Source organism: Rana temporaria, chromosome 2 (genome assembly GCF_905171775.1).
Source record: "Rana temporaria chromosome 2, aRanTem1.1, whole genome shotgun sequence".
NCBI lineage: Eukaryota > Metazoa > Chordata > Amphibia > Anura > Ranidae > Rana > Rana temporaria.
In genome coordinates this window covers 425,493,681-425,512,771 of record NC_053490.1, presented here as the reverse complement: position 1 = coordinate 425,512,771, position 19,091 = coordinate 425,493,681, and the positions used below count along the sequence as shown (strand labels likewise).

Below are 19,091 nucleotides of genomic sequence, written 5' to 3'. Positions count from 1 at the left end.
GAGCCCGGAGAAGCACCGGATGGCGGCGGGAGGGGGGGGATGTCCCCTCCCGCCGCCTGTAAGAACGATCTAGCGGCGGAACCGCCGCTATGATCATTCTTACGTTGTGCAGAATCGCCGGCAGTTTAGAAGGATATCTGAATGATGCCTCTAGCTGCAGGCATCATTCAGATAACCACCCGGAAAGCCCAGGACGTCACATGACGTCCACTCTGAACGGCAGAAGTTCTTTGTGGACGTCATTTTACTATGGGCCGGTAGGGAAGTGGTTAAAGTGGGGGTTCACCCTAAAATTAACTTTTTGCCTAACCTATCTCTAGCCTTAATAAAGGCTTGTAGCGTTGTCATTTTTTTTTATGTGTACACTTACCTGTCTTCAGCAGCACTTCCCGTTCTTCTTTCTTGCGAGGAGTGGGCGTGTCGCTCCTTTTCCCCTGACGGGAAGCTCTGCATAGATGATTGACGTGCGCGTCATCGCCTTCCAAAAAAATATCCGGCGGGGACCCGGCTCTTTACGGCGCTATACGGCGCCTGCGCCTGCCGTGTAGAGCTGACTGTGCAGGCGCTGTAAAGTGCCGAGTCCCACTCGGATATTTTCGGAAGGCGATGACGCGCACGTCAATCATCTATGCAGAGCTTAGGAACAGCTACTCCCCGGGGGAGCGAGAACCCGGAAGCCGGGTGAAAACGACGGAAACAGGTAAGTACAGACCGAAAAAAAAAAAATCCAGCATACTGTTGATGTCAGCAGTATGCTGGATATAACAGTCTATATTTTTTTTAGGGTGAACCCTCGCTTTAAGTATCAATAAAATAAGAACTGTCATGACTTTCTTACACACACAAATCAGATTTCTACAAGTTGGGAAAATGATAGTATCTGAGAGTCTGAATCTACGTAATTGGTCACTAAGGAAATCACAATTTTTATGCACCAACACCTGAATACATAGTTGGTGAAATTGAAAAAAAAAAAACATGTCCATCAAGTCCAACCTATGTGTGTGATTTTATGTTAATAGTACATTGTACATCCCTGTATGTTGTGGTCGTTTAGGTGCTCATCTAATAGTTTTTTTTTTATTAAATTATCAATGCTCCCCGCTGAAATCACTGTTAGTAAAGGAGCATTCCACATCCTTACCACTCTTACAGTAAAGAACCCTCTACACAGTTTAAGGTTAAACCGCTTATCTTCTAATTTTAATGAATGGGCGCGAGTATTATTAAATTCCCCTGCGCAGAATACGTTTTAGTCCTATTGTGGGGTCACCAGTATGGTATTTGTACATTGAAATGTAGCGCCCCCTTTACTTTCAGAAGGGGCACTACGCTAAAGTTAGCAGGAGAATGAGAGAGATAAGTTGCTCTCATTCCTAATTTGTTAAATTTGGCTGTCGCCAAATCCTGGATTGTCCTGTGGGTCAGTCTATGCGTCCAGAGATACAGTCTCATCTCTGGACGGCAGATGGCGCCGGAGGGATCCAGGCGAAGCCGCTTCTTCCCAGCAGCCAATGAGAGGAGTTGGGCCTCGCTGTGCATGCTGGGAGGGGGTATTTCTGTGGCGGAGGCCGTTGTTCTGGGTTCTTCGTGGGTTCCTGGTTCCAGTTGCGGCACCCACCTTTAGGGTGTGCGCACATCGCGGGCCCCACCACTATGGCCTACCTGGCCTGGGGTTGCACGCTACAAGGAGTTCCTGACTCTGGGCCCTTCTGGCCTGGAGCAACTGATGCCACAAAGGGGCCCCAATGACTTACTGGGTCCCCACTTCTACTGAGGAGATCCCAGGCTGTAGTCATTCGGTGGGGGATCGGCTTGAGGAAAACCCTGAGGCAGGTTATCCAAAAGGGCTTGAACGAACTATCAGGGATCTGGTGACCGGACATTGACAGGTACACTTGCACTGTCAACCGGTGACCCTAACGTAATTTACTGGGAGGGTTCGCTCTGCTGTTCAAAGTAAATCTTGCACTAGGCCTGTGGCAGAGGCCCCAATATTCAATCAGAGCCAAGTCGGTGGCAGAGACTTGTTCCTCCCAGCAACCTTAAGTGGCACCTTGGCTGCCAGGCCTGTGGCAGGGGTCTGTCCGGAGGCACTTCACCCACTCTGGCTGGAGTGGCGACGTATTGATGCAGCTACAGAATAGCAGGATTGCTTTTCTCTATCCAAAGCCTGATACCGCAAAGTTCCTTTATTTCATTAACCTTTTCTGTCTACCTCAAGTTGATGTTGGTCGTGTTGGACCAAGGAAATAAAGCATTCAGAAAACTTCATCTACCGATTGGACATTCAATTACTGCTCTATTCACTACCTTCACCCCTAGACATCACATAGAGGTAACTTAATACGCTGATCCCAAAACAATCAGCGGCTCCTGAGGGGGTAGCTCTAGAGAAATAATATCCCCTCTCAAGCGTCTCTTCTCCAGAGAGAATAAGTTCAATGCTTGCAGTCTTTCCCCATAGCTGAGGGACAATACATGGGACACACCGATGAGATGCCAGCTTCGCATGTGTCTACCATATGTTAGGGTTCCACAAAACAGTGTTACTTACTGACATCTCCATTGAGTATGAGGATGTTTCCAAACTGCTTTGAGTGAAGAATATTTATATTTTGATAAGGCGAGTCTTTACAGTAAACTATTTCATCTATATCGTATTCTACCAGGCGCCCATCGGCTGTGGGCCAGTATCTGTCAACCTTTGCCCCACGAACAACAGATGGCAATCTAAGGAGGAAAAAAAAAATTAATTAACAGGTACAAATACAAATATGAATTAAAAGCCATCCCATGCAACAGGAATCACATACAATTAGTATCAAGAATGTTTTATAGCAGAAAATAAAAAATATATTTTTTTTTCAAAAGTGTCGGCTTTTTTTTGTATATAGCGCAAAAAATAAAAACCGAATTGATCAAATACCACCAAAAGAAAGCTATTTGTGCATAAAAATTGCATAATTTTTTTTCTGGGTACAGCATCGCACGCCAACGCAATTGTCAGGTAAAGTAAGGTAGTACCGTATCATAAAAAAGAATATGTTCACAAAGGGTGGGGGACGGGTAAACCTTTCCAGAGCTGAAGTGGTTAATTTGTTCAGTAGGTATTGTTAGTGCCTATTTAAAGCTGAACTTCAGTCTTACATTTAATCTTGTACAGTTGTACAGGCTCCCCTCCTGAACTGAAATTGCTTACTTTGATTTCACTGCAACCTGTGAGCTTCTTAAAGTGTGTATTAGAAGCTGCAGCAAGTCAGACTCCTCATTTTCAGGCTGAAGGGCATCCAGCATCATCTAGTCTGAAAACATCAATGTTCTGCCTGCATTGCAAAGAAGCACTTCGACACACTGATTATGTCACTGGGTCTAAAATAAGATGTGTAACAAAACTAGAAAGGTTTCATTCAAAAATATCACTAGCATGTTGATGACGAGGGAAAGTGCTAAGCAAAATATAAACATGATAAAATGGTTGTAAAGGCAGAAGTTTTTTTTTATCCTAATGCATTCTATGCATTAAGATGAAAAAACCTTCTGTGTGCAGGAGCCCCACAAAATGCTTACTGGAGCCCTATCGCTATCCAGCGATATCCACGAGTGCCTCGGCCGCCTGGGACTCTGCCTCCTGACTGGCTGAGACAATCAAACACAGTTAACCAATGAGGAGAGAGGGGTAGGAGTCTGTAACGGAACCCCAAATGGGACAGGGGTTAAATCCGTTCACGATATTCCATTCCACCCAAGACAGCTTATCAACACTCCACAATCAGGCAAACGAACACGGCCCATAAGAATTCCCCCCACACACAGCTCTGATCTGGTTTCAAATGTAAGACAACTTTAATGGTTCACTCTCAGCTTTTAAGCAGTTACAGCATGTTACAGTACTCAAAGGAACAAAATCACACCCCACCCATACATCACACGATGAGCTTCAATCACATTCTTTTAGATAATTACATAGAGGAGTTAATTATCCCCCAGACGTTACGTCTCCGACAATAAGTCATTCACCTGCACAATACACATTGCACAGACGTCTGACCTTTAGAGTCACAACACATCTATCATCAATGGCACACAATGAAAGGTCTTCCAGAAGCCTGACTCAACAACTCACTAGCCAGGGCTAATCATTGAAAAGAGTCATTATTGACCGATAGGGTCAGAATATCCTTTACAGACATTAAAGAATATATTGTAGATTACTGTCCATGTTAAAACAATCCAATATATGTCTCTTTATTTCCTGGCTCAATCTGTGCCCAAAAGTCACTCCTGTTACAGAGTCGAACTGTGGCTTCCGTGTCTGAATGGACACAGGGAGCTGGGTCTCAGCTCAGGTACCCCCATAGCAAGCTGCTTGCTGTGGGGGCACTCAGCAGAAGGGAGGGGCCAGGAGCTTCAGCCAGGGAACTGAGAAGAGGATCCAGGCTGTTCTTTCCAAAACCACTGCACAGAGCAGGCAAGTATAACATGTTATTTTAATAAAACAAAAACGAGATTTTGCAACCACTTTAAACTTCAGTTTTAAGCCTTATTGGAGTGTTCTGTGCCTCCAATTTGTTTTTCTGTTAGAACAATGCTAGCAGATTAGATAGAAAACAGAGTGAGGTTTGGTGATGTTTCTACTCAGGTGGACCTAAGTGGACAGCTGCTCATCTACGATTTTCCAAAAATCTTCTTTTTCCAAAAAGCATTGTTTTCATAAAAACATAATCTGAGGTTATGAGGAAGCACTAACAGCATGAAACACATTAGTCACCCCTCTCTCTACCCTGCATGTGGATTTTGACTGTTTTTATGAAAATCATCAAGGTTTGAAAATCCATCCATGTTTTTTATAAGATCTTAGTTGTACAGCTGTCTGGATTTTGCGGTTTGTGCTACATAGTTTCGAGCTGGGCTGGCGCCCTTCTGAACAGTACAAGTGGAGTCCTGGGTTTGAACTTACCTGGAGCCACAGGTATGTGTTGATTGCTGTTCAGTGTTCCTGCCAGAGAATCTGACATGAGGAAACAAAAGTCCTGCCACCTTTTTTAAGGAAACAAATACTCACCAGACCAGTGGTCTACAAACTGCAGGTGTGGTCCCTTCCTTGCTTTTATCCAGCCCTTGGGGTGATATCCTATTCACTGACACCAATGAAGGACACCATTCCTTCAAAAGGCACCAAGGATGGGACACAGTTTCTCCATATGACACCAACAATTGGGCCCCAAGACACCAACGTTGGGGACCAATTCCTCCCAATGACACCAACAATGGGGTCAAATGACACCAACGTTGGGGCCCAATTCCTCCCAATGACACCAACAATAGGGCCTAATGACACCAATGTTGGGGCACAGTTCCTCCCAATGACACCAATCATGGAGCAGAATTCCGCCCATTGACGACAATGACGGGGGATTGCTTATTCCCACTGATCCTTGGACATTTTGTACTCCCAATGGCGACAGTCTACCCCCTTAAAGTCTGAAGGACAGTAAACCAGGCCTTTGTTTAGAAAGACCCCTGCATTAGACACACACCTTTTTTGTAATATGCTAAAAAATAATGGAGCAACAGTTTTACATTTGGAGGTTACTTTCTGCTTTCCGTCTACATATGCTACGGCTTTCACTGACATCTACAGAACTAACAATGTAAAGAAGTCCAAACTCTAGACATATGGATGGGAGAAAAACACCTTCCCCGGGGAGATGTTAACTATCTATAGACAAAAACTACAGATGTTAAATGGGATTCCTACCACATAAAATTGGCAGCCGTATGGTGCTGCTAAAAAACAAGCGTGGGTGTTTTTCAACTCAAGGGAGACAAAAGTTTATAACAACTTATAAAAATAAACCAAGAGCAGAAAACAGTTCTCATTTAATTGTCCTATATAACAAAAATAATACTGTGGAAATCATTTACCTTGAGACTTTGTGAACACGTTTTGATAAAAGTTACCTAAAATAATTGCTACATATATTCAATGAAGTCTAAGCTATATGAACTTTAGAGCCAATATATTCTGTGACTGATGTACAGATGAAACAGTTGGTACCTCGGGCTGAGAAATTCCCACACATCCCATCTGCTGTGGCACACGGTTAGCCAATTAATATTCATTTACATTAGAGTGGAGCACAGAGGTATGAATTGTACACTTGGTGCATTCAAAATGCTTTTCTCCAGCTCCCCAACTTTTAATTAGTGTAGTAAACCAGCACTGTTGCAATTAATCTGAAAGTTTTCCTGAGCCCAATAATGAATATCTAATGAATTTCTACACCAGTAACCTATAAATCAGAAAACTTGAATCTTGTTAGCTGTCAGTGTGTGAAAGGGAGGTGAAAAGCATACAGAGAAATCGCCAAAGAAAAGGCAGGAGTGGTGTAGTATAGATGATAACAATGTAGTAACTTACATCTGAAGAGGTTTGTAGGTGGCCATATAGGTGATGTGCACAACCTTGGGTACTCATCTGTGATAATTACCTTTTTCCCTATGCAGGTCAGTTAGGGAGGTCACTCTCGATGCACTTGTATAGCTCAAACCCAGTTCTAGTAGTTGCATTCAATGCGGAACTTCACGCTCTCAATCAACGTTGACTATTTATTGACCTTATGCTGCTGGCAATTATAAATGGATTACAAAAGGTTCAAGGTTTTTTTTACCTTAATGCCTTCTATGCATTAAAGGGGTTGAAAAGGGTAAAAAAAAAATAATCCTAAATAGCTTCCTTTACCCTAGTGCAGTCCTCCTTCACTTACCTCATCCTTCCATTTTGCTTTAAATGTCCTTATTTCTTCTGAGAAATCCTCACTTCTGTCTGTAACTCCACACAGTAATGAAAGGCTTTCTCCCTGGTGTGGAGTGTTGTGCTCGCCCCCTCCCTTGGACTACGGGAGAGTCAGGACACCTACTAACACACAGCTCCTGCCTCTATCTGCAATGTAGAGAGCGTCCTGACTCTACTGTAGTCCAAGGGAGGGGGCGAGCACGACACTCCACACCAGGGAGAAAGCCTCGCATTACTGTGTGGAGCTACAGATGGAAGAACAGGAAGTGAGGATTTCTCAGAATAAATAAGGACATATAAAAGCAAAATCGAAGGATGAGGTAAGTGAAGGAGGACTGCACTAAGGTAAAGGAAGCTATTTAGGGGGAAAAAATTGTACCTTTACAAACCCTTTAAGGTAATAAACATTCTGGGTGCAGCTCCCCCTCCATCCCCTAATCTCAATCAAGCGATGTGCATCCCATTTGCATGGCAGTAAGCCAATGAGGAGGGATCGGGGCCGAGCCACGCTCGTCTATGAATGGACACACAGAGCATCGCACAGGGGCAAGCTGTCCCATAGCAAGAGGCTTGCTATTGGGGCCCTCGACAGGTGGGAGGAGCCAGGACCAGTGGAGGGGATGCCAAAAAGAAGTGGATCTAAGCTGGTCTGTGCAAACCATTTCACAGAGCAGGCAAGTATAACATGTTTGTTGTTTTTTTTAAATCTTTAGATTCACTTTAGGTATAATATATTAAACTTGTTTTAAGCTTCTTTTTTTTTTTACATTTCTTCAGTTACTTCCTGGTTTCCAGGCCTAGGCATATGTTGTCATACATCCCAGGAGTCTTCAGATCGGGAGGAGGGTCTTTCTCAGCTAAGCATACCCTACTGCCTGCATGCCTGAGCTAGAGTGGTTCTAAAGCCTCAAGTTTTTTTTACCATGTAGCGCCTGTGTACTTTCAGTACAGGTGCTATGTTAAATTTAGAGGGGAATGAGAGAGTTATTTTGCTCTCATTCATGATGATTTGTTAAATAGGGTTTCTGCCCAGCTGGACTGTTCTGTGGTTTCATTATGTGTTCCAAAGATACCGTTCCATCTTTGGATAGCAGGTGGCCCAGAGGGGTCCAGGGAAAGGTGCCTCCTGCCAGCAGCCGATCAGAGGAGTTTCTCCCTCGTGGGGCATGCTGGGAGAGGGTACTTCTAGGGGCCATTTTGGAAGGGTCTTCGCCCGTTCCTGGTTCAAGGTGCGGCACCCACCTTTAGGGTGTGCGCACATCACGGGCCCCCGGCGAGATGGCCTACCATGCCGGGGCGCACGTGCTACGCGGAGTTCCTGACCCTGGGCCCGAATGGCCTGGAGAAATTAAAGCTGCAGAGGGGCCCCAGTGACTTACTGGGTCCCCACAATTAATGCGGAAGATCCCAAGCGAGTTATGCGGTTCGGTGGGGAGGCGGTCTGAGGTGAGCCGGGAGGCAGGTGATCCAACAGGGCTTAGACAATGGATCCGGGATCTGGGTGACCGGACACTGGAAAGTTGTATGCTGCAACTTGTCAGTCAGTGACCCCAACCTAAGAAGTCTACATGAGGGAGATTCAGGCAAATTATATTTACTGGGAGGATTCGCTCTACTGTTCATCTTCCTGAGCAACAGGCCTGTGGCAGAGGTCTCACTACAAATTCTAAGTTCTACTAGAGCCAATCAGTGGCAGAGACATGTTCCTTTCCCAGAAGTTCTAAGTGATACTCTGGCTGCCAGGTCGGTGTGAGAGGCCTGTCCAGGTACACTTTACCCACCCCAGCTGGGGTGGCGACGTAAGTTAAAGTCCCATTGGAGGCAGGACTGCTTCCGTTTATACATAGGCCTGAATCTACAAATTCTCCTTTCACCAACCTATTTCTATCTACCTTGAGTTAACCGTTTGCCATGTTGGGCAAGAAATAAAAGCACATTAAACGACACCCTGCTGTTTGGACATTCCGTTATTGCATCATCATTATCATCCTCCCTAAACACATCACAGAGGTAACATAATCATGCCGTCCCAATCTAACCAGCGGCTCCTGAGGGGGTTTTATGCATTAAATGAGCGGTAAAGGCAGAAACTTATTTATCCTAATGCATTCTATGCATTAAGATAAAAAAAAAAAAACTATGTGCAGCAGCCCCCCTCCCCCAGCACCCCCTAATACTTACCCATCCCACATCTATGTCCAGTGATGTCCACAAATTTCTCGGCTGTACAAGACTCTCCCTCCTGATTGGCTGAGAGACAGCATTGGCTCCCGCTGCTGTCAAAGTCAGTCAGCCAGTCGGGAAAGAGAGGAGGTGGGGCTGGGCCGCAGCTCTGTGTCAGAATAGACACAGGGAGCTGTGACTCAGCTTGGGAGCCCTCAAAGCAAGCCGCTTGCTGTGAGAACACTCGACAGGAGGGAGGGGCCAGGTACACAGAAGAGGGACCCGAGGAGAGGAGGATCCAGAGTGCTCTGTGTAAATCCACAGCAACAGTGGAGGTAAGTATAACAGGTTTGTTATTTTTATTGACAAAAAAAGAGGCTTTACAATCACAAACCTTGTGTTCTGCAGGAGCCCTCCCCCTTATTCTTACCAGAGCCTGATCTGATCCAGCAACGTGCACAAGAGCAGCGGCTCTCCCGCTGTCTCTCCTTCTCCAATTGTTAGCAGCAGCATAATTTAAACAAAAATTACCACCATAGCACTAGAGTCCAAAGAGTCTATAAAAGTAAAAAATTAAATCAAAATGGAATCACAATGACTGTTCCACAAAAAATGCTTATAAAAATTCCACAGAAAAGATTTTTGGATAGAGTCTGATCTTCAAATGATCAAGGTGAACTATACACGTCTTGAATGTTCAAATGAAAGAGAAAACTCAGTGTGGAGTGTGATAGTATGCCGTGCTGCTCCATTAACCAGCGGGAAGACTGATAACGGCAAAGATATAAATAGAAAAACATAGCCCCGCCGGCTCCTAGTGCAACACAGTTTATTGGATAAAGATAAAAAGTAGCAAAGTATCACTAAACACTCACATTGTATTGAAGTAAACAAGCGTGTCTGTGTTGGGCTGTAGTGGCTCCCCCGAGTTCAGGATTCCAGGCTGGATCCAGGGTAAGCTGACAGTCTCTGTTCCCAATATCTCAGCGTGAGGCCAACAAGCTGCATGTAAGCCGCCCACTCACAGCGAGGATCCTAAAAGGGCAGGGAGACTCCATACGGATACACGTGATCCTCAAGCAAAAAAAAAAAGGATCATGTGCATGTGTGTCCATATGGAGTCTCCCTGCCCTTTTACGATCCTCGCTGTGAGCGGGCGGCTTACTTGCAGCTTGTCCTCGGCCACGCGCTGAGATATAGGGGATAGAGACAGTCCGCTTTCCCTAGATCCAGCCTGGAATCCTGAACTCGGGGGAGCCACTAAAGTCCAACACAGAAGCGCTTGTTTACATGAATACAATGTTAGTGTTTAGTGATACTTTGCTACTTTTTATCTTTATCCAATTAACGGGGTTGAACTAGGAGCCAGGGCACTCTGTCTTTCTATTTTTATGTTAGCAGCAGCAGCCATTGGCTCCCGCTGCTGTCAATCAAATTCTGTGACGAAGGAGCGGGGAGCTGAGCCGAGTTGCCATCTATATCAATAGACGCAGACTGGGTGGCTCGGGAGCGAGCTTGCACAGGTGCTCCAAGGGAAAGTGTATTTTCCTGGGGGGGGCACTCGCCGAAGAGGAGGGGCCTGAAGCACAGACGGGGACACGAGAAGAGGAGTATTCAGCGTGCTCTGGGTAAAACCAGAAAGGAGGATCGGGTTTCTCTGTGCAAAACCATTGCACAGAGCAGGCAAGTAAGAAATGTTTGTTATTTTAGTAAAATAAAAACAAAGACCTCTGGGCACACATTTTATTACATATTTGTAAAGGTGCTTTCATACCTTTAAATAATCAGTTGGTCTTATAGTGCACAGTTCTCTTGCCTGTCAGATATCCAGCCTTCTTTCTTCAGTGAAGAGCCCTAATATCTCATTGCCCTTATATTCTCTCATATCTTGGTCACAAGGCCGGTTGGCTGATATATCTTCTATTTTCTCAGCTACCAATCTTGTACAAACCCCTCTGTAGAGGCAGGGGACACATAATCACACTTCTGCTCGATGCGGTGGGTGGACCAAGGAGACTCTGGCTCTCAGTCTGATCTATTCACTGTGCTGTGTAATTGGATGCATTGGCCACTGCACTCCTGTGAGACAGACACTTCACTGGCAGACCAGGATGTGCACGGCTCAGAGAAAGCGAGCCTCAACACATCAGCTTCTTGCTTAAGCCCCTTACACATGGGCCGATTGTTGAGAGTCATTTGCTAGTTCATAAAAATAAAAAAAAAGGGGACTACATTCTGCCCATGTGTATGTCCGTCTGTCTGACAGAAGCCGACCATTTGGCCAAGTTCTGTCAGACGTGCATGCTGGAAAACCAGCAACCGATTGACTCCCAATCAGTGCTCTCAGCCAATGGAGAGCGCTGTGTAACAATATTCAATCTGCGCAATCCAATAATATGTGAACCACAACAAAGATATGTGCAAAAACTAGTGCTGGAAAAGTTGCTGGCCGACACCAATAAGTGATTCTAAACTTACTATACTAAATTGCTTATTTTGAGAGTTGCGCTACATCATGTTTTGGTATTTATTTAATGGAGAGCGCGGATCGAAGTGTTCTGCAGGGGAAATCGGTGTACTAACCTCAGATGGCTAGTACAGTGGCTCTGACCAGAGCTGACAGTGTGTATCTGGCTTAACACTGTGGGGTAACAATCTGAAATGAACTATCATAAAATGAGAGCAAAGCGGGTCACAGCGATATCGGTGGGCGGAGTCTGAAGCCACTGTGTAGCACACAGATTCCTTGCACACGTGCTCACAGTCCTGCCCACACAGACGTCACACGTCTGTTACCAATTCTGACGGGTCGCCATATCTGACGAAACACCACTTCTGAGACACTTCCTCCTGGACCCTGGGGGACTAAAACTTTCAGAGCAGAATAATGACATCTCGGCTTTTAAGTTTTGGACAAATTTCACAGTTTTAAGCAATACAATGTCAGCGGTTTTGCCTAACTGACAATACTAGACTACTGTGCAAATTGAATCACCATCCCAGGGTTCTTCTTTATATAGTGTTATTGGTTTGTGGTGCGCACATGCAGTGTATTGCTGTTTTAACTTGATCTGAGCACCACAAACTGAAAAAAAATATTTAATTAATTAATAATATTCAAAGAAAACTCCCCCATCCATCCATGTTTCCATGCTTTATTTTGCTGAGAAATCACTTTGAAAAACACCCCCCTAGCATGTCTTGTGCGGCCATCTTTAGTTAGGGCAGATAATTTGTGTAGTAGTAATTCCTGGAATCCATCTCTCTTTAGCTCACGCATGCATGTTTCCCTATAAGCATATTCCTTGTTGAAATGATAACTATCAATTATCTGGGTGCCCCTTACATTTGATGGAAATTTTTGGCTATGCCTATCCGTATAAATCTAAAAGACTATTTTGGATTTTGTTACATGAAAAATGGCAAAAAATGTAAATGCTGCAAACTTGTTCAAAGGCTTGATGGGCTGATGTAAGATGCTTTTCAGTGACGCTTTCAGTCTTCTTCTAAAGGTATCACAAGTGGAAATTAAACTTACTTGCATGTATCCTTCAAGGATAATGTCACCTTTCAACATATGTGATACTGTGACAGGAACCAATTAGAGGTGTTTATTTATTGGTATCTACTTAGTACCTTTATTCAGATAGTCTTTTGAAACCTCAGTACTCACTTTCAAGAGTTCTCAGCCATTAAACAAGCAGTGAGCTGGCTCTTGGAACGAGTTATGCAAATACTAAAACACCTTCCTGGGTGGTTGCCAGCCTGGAGAAATGGCCGTTCTTAGAGTGCATTTGCAAGCATATTGCCCTGGGTAACAACCACATGTGATGCTGAGCCTTCTTTAATACAATAACTGAAGTCCCTTGAATAAAAGGAGCAGGCCAAGGACCATAAAAACAGAGGAGAAAAGAGGGAGATGATGCTGGGCATCTTCCTGCCCAGAATTGAGGCTGATTTTATCGGACTTGCTGCAGCTCCTAATGAACAATGTGAGAAGTTCACAGAGCGCAGTGAAATCAGAGTAGGCAATTTAAGTACAGAAGAGGAGCTCATACAAATGTGCAAGCCTGAAGGTAAGGCCCAAATTCAGCTTTAAAGCGGGGGTTCACCATGAAATTTTATTTTTCTTGATCTACCATACAAACGAGCATACTAGCGTTAGCTACAGTATGCATATTTTTTTTTTTTTTAGCTGTACTTACGGTTTAATCCATAACTTTCGTTTCAGACTCTGGCCGGGAAATGTGCGTTTCCTATGAAGAGGGGTACTTGATTGACGTCCAGCTATGGCACGTCATGTCTTCCGAAAAAAGCCGAAATAGGACGCCGACATATATACGGCACTTGCGCAGTCAGCTTCTAGTCTGATGCGCAGGCGCCGTATAGCGCAATGAAGAGCCGGCTATTTTCGGAACGTGGGACGCGCCATAGCCGGCCGTCAATCATGTTCCACTCTTCATAGGAACGCCCATTCCCCGCGGGTGTCTGAAACGAAACTCACGGATTAAACCGTAAGTACAGCGCATAAAAAAAAAAAGGCATACTTTAGCTGATGCTAGTATGATAGTTTGGATGGTCCAAAGTGTTTTTTTTTTTGGGTGAACCTCCGCTTTAAATAACTTTATCTCACAAGCCTTGCATACAGTATCAAATGTATTTAAATAATGAAGCAAGGTAGAGTAATGCTGGCCATACAATGTAGGACAATTCGTCCGAAATTCGGTCGTTTAGACAGTTCTTTAGTTTTTCGAACACCTAATGGGCACAAAATCGATAATCGTTGGGACGTTTTTGAGCCGAAAAAACGAAGGACACATTTGGAAATTTTCTGCCGAACGAACGATAAATCGGAAGGTTAATGTGTTTCCCGTCCAAACTTTCTGCACTAGGTATATGTAAAAAAAAAAAAAAAATAACTAATTTTTTTTTTATTTATGTCCACTGAACGATTTATCGGTCATTACATGATGGCATTATCATTTGCGCTCACGACCGAACGTTTGTTTTTCGAAAGTTCATTCGGACAATTTTTTGTGGAGTGTATGGCCAGCATAAGATATCAAGTTAGTTACACCTTATCTCACCAATGTTCTTAAAGATATACAAAACATAAAATAATGCATTAAAAATAAAAAAGGCATGGATCAGATTTCACAATATGTCATATAAGAACGCAATAGTACAATGCTCCTAAAAATAAAAGCCAAATTAGCCACCACTTCAAAAAAAAAAAATCTGTGTATTATAATTATCAAGTAACTTGGCTTTAAAAACAAATTATCTCAGCAGAGAAGATATGTATGTCAATGAACAGAAGATAAACAAATGGTAAAAGTTCTGCCTAACTGTATAGTAATACAAATGCTCCGTTTAGAAATATTAGCTTTTCACCACTAGAGGGTGCTAGCTTATAACATTCACCACATAGAAAGATAAAATTGTACACTACATGGCTAAAACAGTGCAATCATTACGCCAACTACAGCGGTTATAGAAAAGATTCACCCCCTTTAAAATAATTACATGTTGTTGCTTTGCTGTCTGCAATTAAGACAGGCACAGTCTTTGTTTTATCCAGCTGTATTTACTAGTGCAAATTATAACATCCAAGTAAAAGATATAAAACCAACATGTCAAAAAATTAAAATAAAAACCTATCACAGAGTTGGAAAAAAGATCACCCCCTTATGTCAGTATTTGCTTTAATTACAGCCTTTAGTCTGTTGGGATATATCCACTAACTTTGCATATCTAGACTTTGAAATCATTTGCCCACTCTTCTTTGCAGAACTGCTCAAATTCAGTTAAATTTGATGGTGACCATTTGTGGACTGCAGTCTTCAAGTCATTCCACAAATTTTCAATGGGGTTTAGGTCTGAGCTTTGATTAGGCCATGCAAGGACATCAACCGAGGGCAGCAGATTTTCCCCAATAATTTGATGGTATTTTTCCCCATTCATTTTTCCTTCTATCCCGAAAAGTGCTCCAGTTCCTGCTGCAGAGAAACACCCACATAACAGGATATTAATATTTCCATGCTTTACTGTAGGAATGATAGTATTTGGATGGTGATTTGTATTGGATTTCTGCCAGACATACCGTTTTGTGTTAAGGCCAAATAATTACATTTCAGTCTTATCTGACCAGAACACCTTTTTCCACATGGTCTCGGAATCTTCGTGACTGCATGTGGCCTTTTTTGGGGAGTGGCTTTTTTCTTGCAACCCTCCCATACATGCCACATTTTTGGTGAATTTGTGATATTGTTGTCACATGCATGCAATGACAACTTTGTCATAATTTCCTGCAACTGCTTCAGAGTTGCTGTAGGCCTCTTGGTAGACTCTCTGACCAGTTTCCTCCTGGCTCTTTCATCCAGTTTGGAGCGATGTCCTCTTGTATCAAATACCTTCCACTTCTTAATAATAGACTTCACTGTGCTTCTAGGCATTGATAAAGCCTTTGAATTTTTTTTTGGGATCCATCGCCTTTCTACAACTTTATCCCAGAGATCCTTTGGTAATGCCTTGTCACCCATAGTTGATTGTTTGCTTCGATTGCACTACCAGGGACCGAAATGCACCAGGAAAGCTCTTTTCACGCTGAGCTAATTTCAAATGGCTTTGTGTGCCATTGAGAAGGTGATTAGCTACATCAGATTGATTTTGCAAGTCATTTTTAGGGGTGATCCTTTTTTCAACTCACTGATGCTGTTTTTGATTTTTTTTTCTGACATGTTAGTGTTACATCTTTCACCTGGATGTTATAAGCTGCATACAAATACAGCTGAATACAACAAAAAAAAACTGTGTCTACCTGCATTTTAGGCTGAAAAGCAACAAAATGTGATTCTTTTCTATACCCATTGTATTTGGCCAGGTGTTTGGAGTGTAGAGTACTGCAACTGTTATGGCATAATCAAGCATTTTAGACAACTGTACACTTTCAACCTTGTGGCAACAGTTTAGGAAAAGCCATTTACTATTCCAGCATGACTGCCCCCTGTGCACAAAGCCAGCTCCATAAAAGACATGGTTTGACATCATGGTTGGTGTGGATAAATCTGAGTGGCCTGCATGGAGCCCTGGCCTCAACCATAACAACACCTCTAGGATGAATATGAACCAGGTCCTTTCATCAAACATCAGTACCTCACATCACAATAACTTTTAGCTGAATGGACACAAATTCTCACAGACATACTCCAAAATGTTGTGGAAAGCCTTCCTAGAAGAGTGGAGGCCGTTATAGCTGGAAAGGGCAGAGACAACTCAATTCTGATGACCCTGGTTTAGAAAGTGGGCCTGGTTAGGCCTGGTTCACACCTATGCAGGTTGCATACTTCAGGTGCATTTTGCATTTTTCAATACACGTCTTTGATCCATTGAAGTCTATAGAAGTCTAAAGAACCAAAAACCAAAAATAAGTCACTGACCCTTTCAATAAAAAGCACAAATGTGAAAGTGACCCATAGGAAACCATGTTAAATGAACTGTAATGTGTTTCTGCAAAACTGAAAATGCACTAAAAAATGCCTAAGTGTGAACCAGGCCTCATAGGTGCTGAAGCACCACACTATTGCAAAGAGGTCAGGGGAACAATCCAAAATGTTGCCAATGTGTTTTGGGGGGTCCAAGACCAGCCTCTTCATTGGAGATAGATTGACAACAATGTGAATAGACAAGTAGTAAACTGAACGTTATTTTTTCCAGTGTGATTACAAGTTTATTTATTTTATTTATTTATTACTATTTATTTGGGAACCGCGCATATACCACCGGTCAGTGGTGCCAAAGCGCTTTGTGACAAAATAGCCCGGATGTTCTGGCGTGGGGAGCATAATTAAAAGAGAAGGGAGAAGAAAAAAAAAGAAATCAGCGAAGAAAAATTGGCCTAGGATTGAAATGCTTGGCAGAATAGCCAGGTCTTCAGCTTCTTCCTGAACGCATATAGGCTTCGGGAGATGCGAATGTTAAGCGGGATTTGGTTCCAGAGAGTCGCCCCCACGGAGCCAATCCGTTTTCCTCCTATAGAAATTAGCCTGTCAGTATTGCCAATGAGTAGAGCTTTGTCGGCTGAGCGAAGACAGCGTCTAGGTATATAGTGTGGAGTCAGATCTGATAGGAACTGTGGGCCCAGCTGGTGGTAGCCCCTGTAGATCAGACAGAGGATTTTAAAATTGACCCGTTTTGTAACAGGGAGCCAGTGAAGTTCTTTGAGCACAGGGCTGATATGGTCTTGCTTTTGGAGATTGTAGATAAGCCTGGCTGCTTGATTCTGCACCAGCTGCAGTTTCTTAGACCATTTCATTGGAATGCCTAGTAGGACTCCATTTGAAAAGTCAAGGCGAGAAATAATTAGTGCCTGGACTAAGTCTTTCCTCTGGTCTTGGGTCAGGAGATGTTTTGCCTTGCGGATAAGTCGTAGAAAATGGGAGGCTCTCGAAACCGATTGTCTAACCTGGGGAATCATACTTAGTTTTTCGTCCAGGATAACCCCCAGGACCGTCACCTTATCTTTCGGATTAGGTGTCAAGCCCAACTCAGTGGGCCAATTTTGAAGAAAGTCAGTCTTGCCTTTTCCGACTATCATGACCTCCGTTTTGTTACCATTGAGGCACAGTTTGTTGATGGTCATCCAGTGATAAAATGTCGCGCAGACAATTGGCCAATCTTAAGGGCATGTCAGGGTAAGTTAGATCATCGGCTACCAACTGGACGTCGTCCGCGTACAAATGGAACCAGAGACCATGTTTAGCAATAATGTCGGGTAAAGGCCTAAGATAAATGTTGAAGAGAATGGGGGACAGGGCTGATCCCTGAGGGACCCCATTCTCCACTGTGGTAATCGGGGATAGAAAAGAGCCCATCTTAACTTGGTGGGTGCGAGCTGTTAAAAAATCACGGAACCAAGCAAGGGCGGTATCTCTCAGCCCGAAAGAGGACTCGAGTCTGGAAAGCAGGATGGAGTGATCCACGGTGTCAAAGGCTGCAGACAGGTCGAGCAGCACCAGGGCTGCCGACCCACCCACATCCACCACGTTAAGGAGCTTCTCTCGAGTGGACAAAGCTACCAGCTCGGTTCCCCTCCCAGGGCGGAAGCCCGACTGTAGATCATGGAAGAGCAGGCCATCCTCACAATGAGTTTGAAGCTGGAGAAGAGCCACTCTTTCGATAACTCTAGCTAAAAAATGAGAGGCTGAAATGGGTCGGAAGTTGTTAGTGTCGGTCGAGTCCAAGCCGGCTTTTTTTAGAAGTGGAGTCAGAAAGCCGTGTTTTAGAGTTGTTGGAACAATCCCATGTTGGAGTGAACGGTTGACTAGGTAGCGTAAATCATCAATAATGGTGTGTAAGTTCTCCTGGATGAGCCAAGCAGGGCAGACTTCTCCGGGGTAGTAAGTAGTTTTTAATTTCAAAATCAAGGCTTCCAGGTCGTGGGTCTTTACCAATTCGAAACTAAAAAGTTTTTTTGGGCAGTGATTCGTGTTAAGAGGGGCTTGAGTGGGGAGGCCTGAAGAGTTGTTGGCACATTGCGTGAGGAGTCTTGATACTTTGCTCGAGAATCCCAACGAGATGTTGTTACATAGCTCTTGGGATGGCACAATGTGTGGCTGGAATCTTTTAGGGGCACAAAGTTCCTTCATAACTTTGAACAATTCAGATTGCTTGTTGTTTGCGTTCCTAATCTGTGTCTGGAGGAACGTTCGTTTTGCTGAACGAATACTTTTAGCATAGCTTTTACTAACAATTTTATATGCCGCAAGATCTTTGGTAGATCTGGTTTTAAGCCTTGTCAGCAACTTCACAGGTGTAGTGGTCAGGTGTCCACAAACTTCTGGCCACATTGTGTAAAATAGGAAATACAGTTCTGTGACATGAACACAATTCCTATAGAATGCATGTAACTCCATAAAACAAGCAAGCTTGTTACTTGCTCATATTGCCATCTGTAGCTGTGTTTCTGTCTTTAAATTTGTATAAACAAATATCAGAAATGTTTGACAGCATACTGACAGGTTGTACCCTATGCTGCCAGGGGTCTTCAAACTTTCCAAAGTGCCGGTTTACTGTCCTTTAGACTTTAGGGGGGCTGGAGTGCCCAGTGGATGTAGACAATGCCCGTCTT

General features: G+C 43.7%; 1 protein-coding gene across 1 annotated transcript in view; it reads right to left on the bottom strand.

Annotated features, from left to right (window-relative positions):
* SMS (spermine synthase) overlaps positions 1-19,091 on the bottom strand; it is a 271,766-nt gene that overhangs the window by 147,501 nt on the left and 105,174 nt on the right. Inside the window, exon 5 of the mRNA XM_040338251.1 lies at positions 2,558-2,733. Coding sequence (XP_040194185.1) covers positions 2,558-2,733 — 176 coding nt within the window. The remainder of the gene's footprint in view (positions 1-2,557; positions 2,734-19,091) is intronic.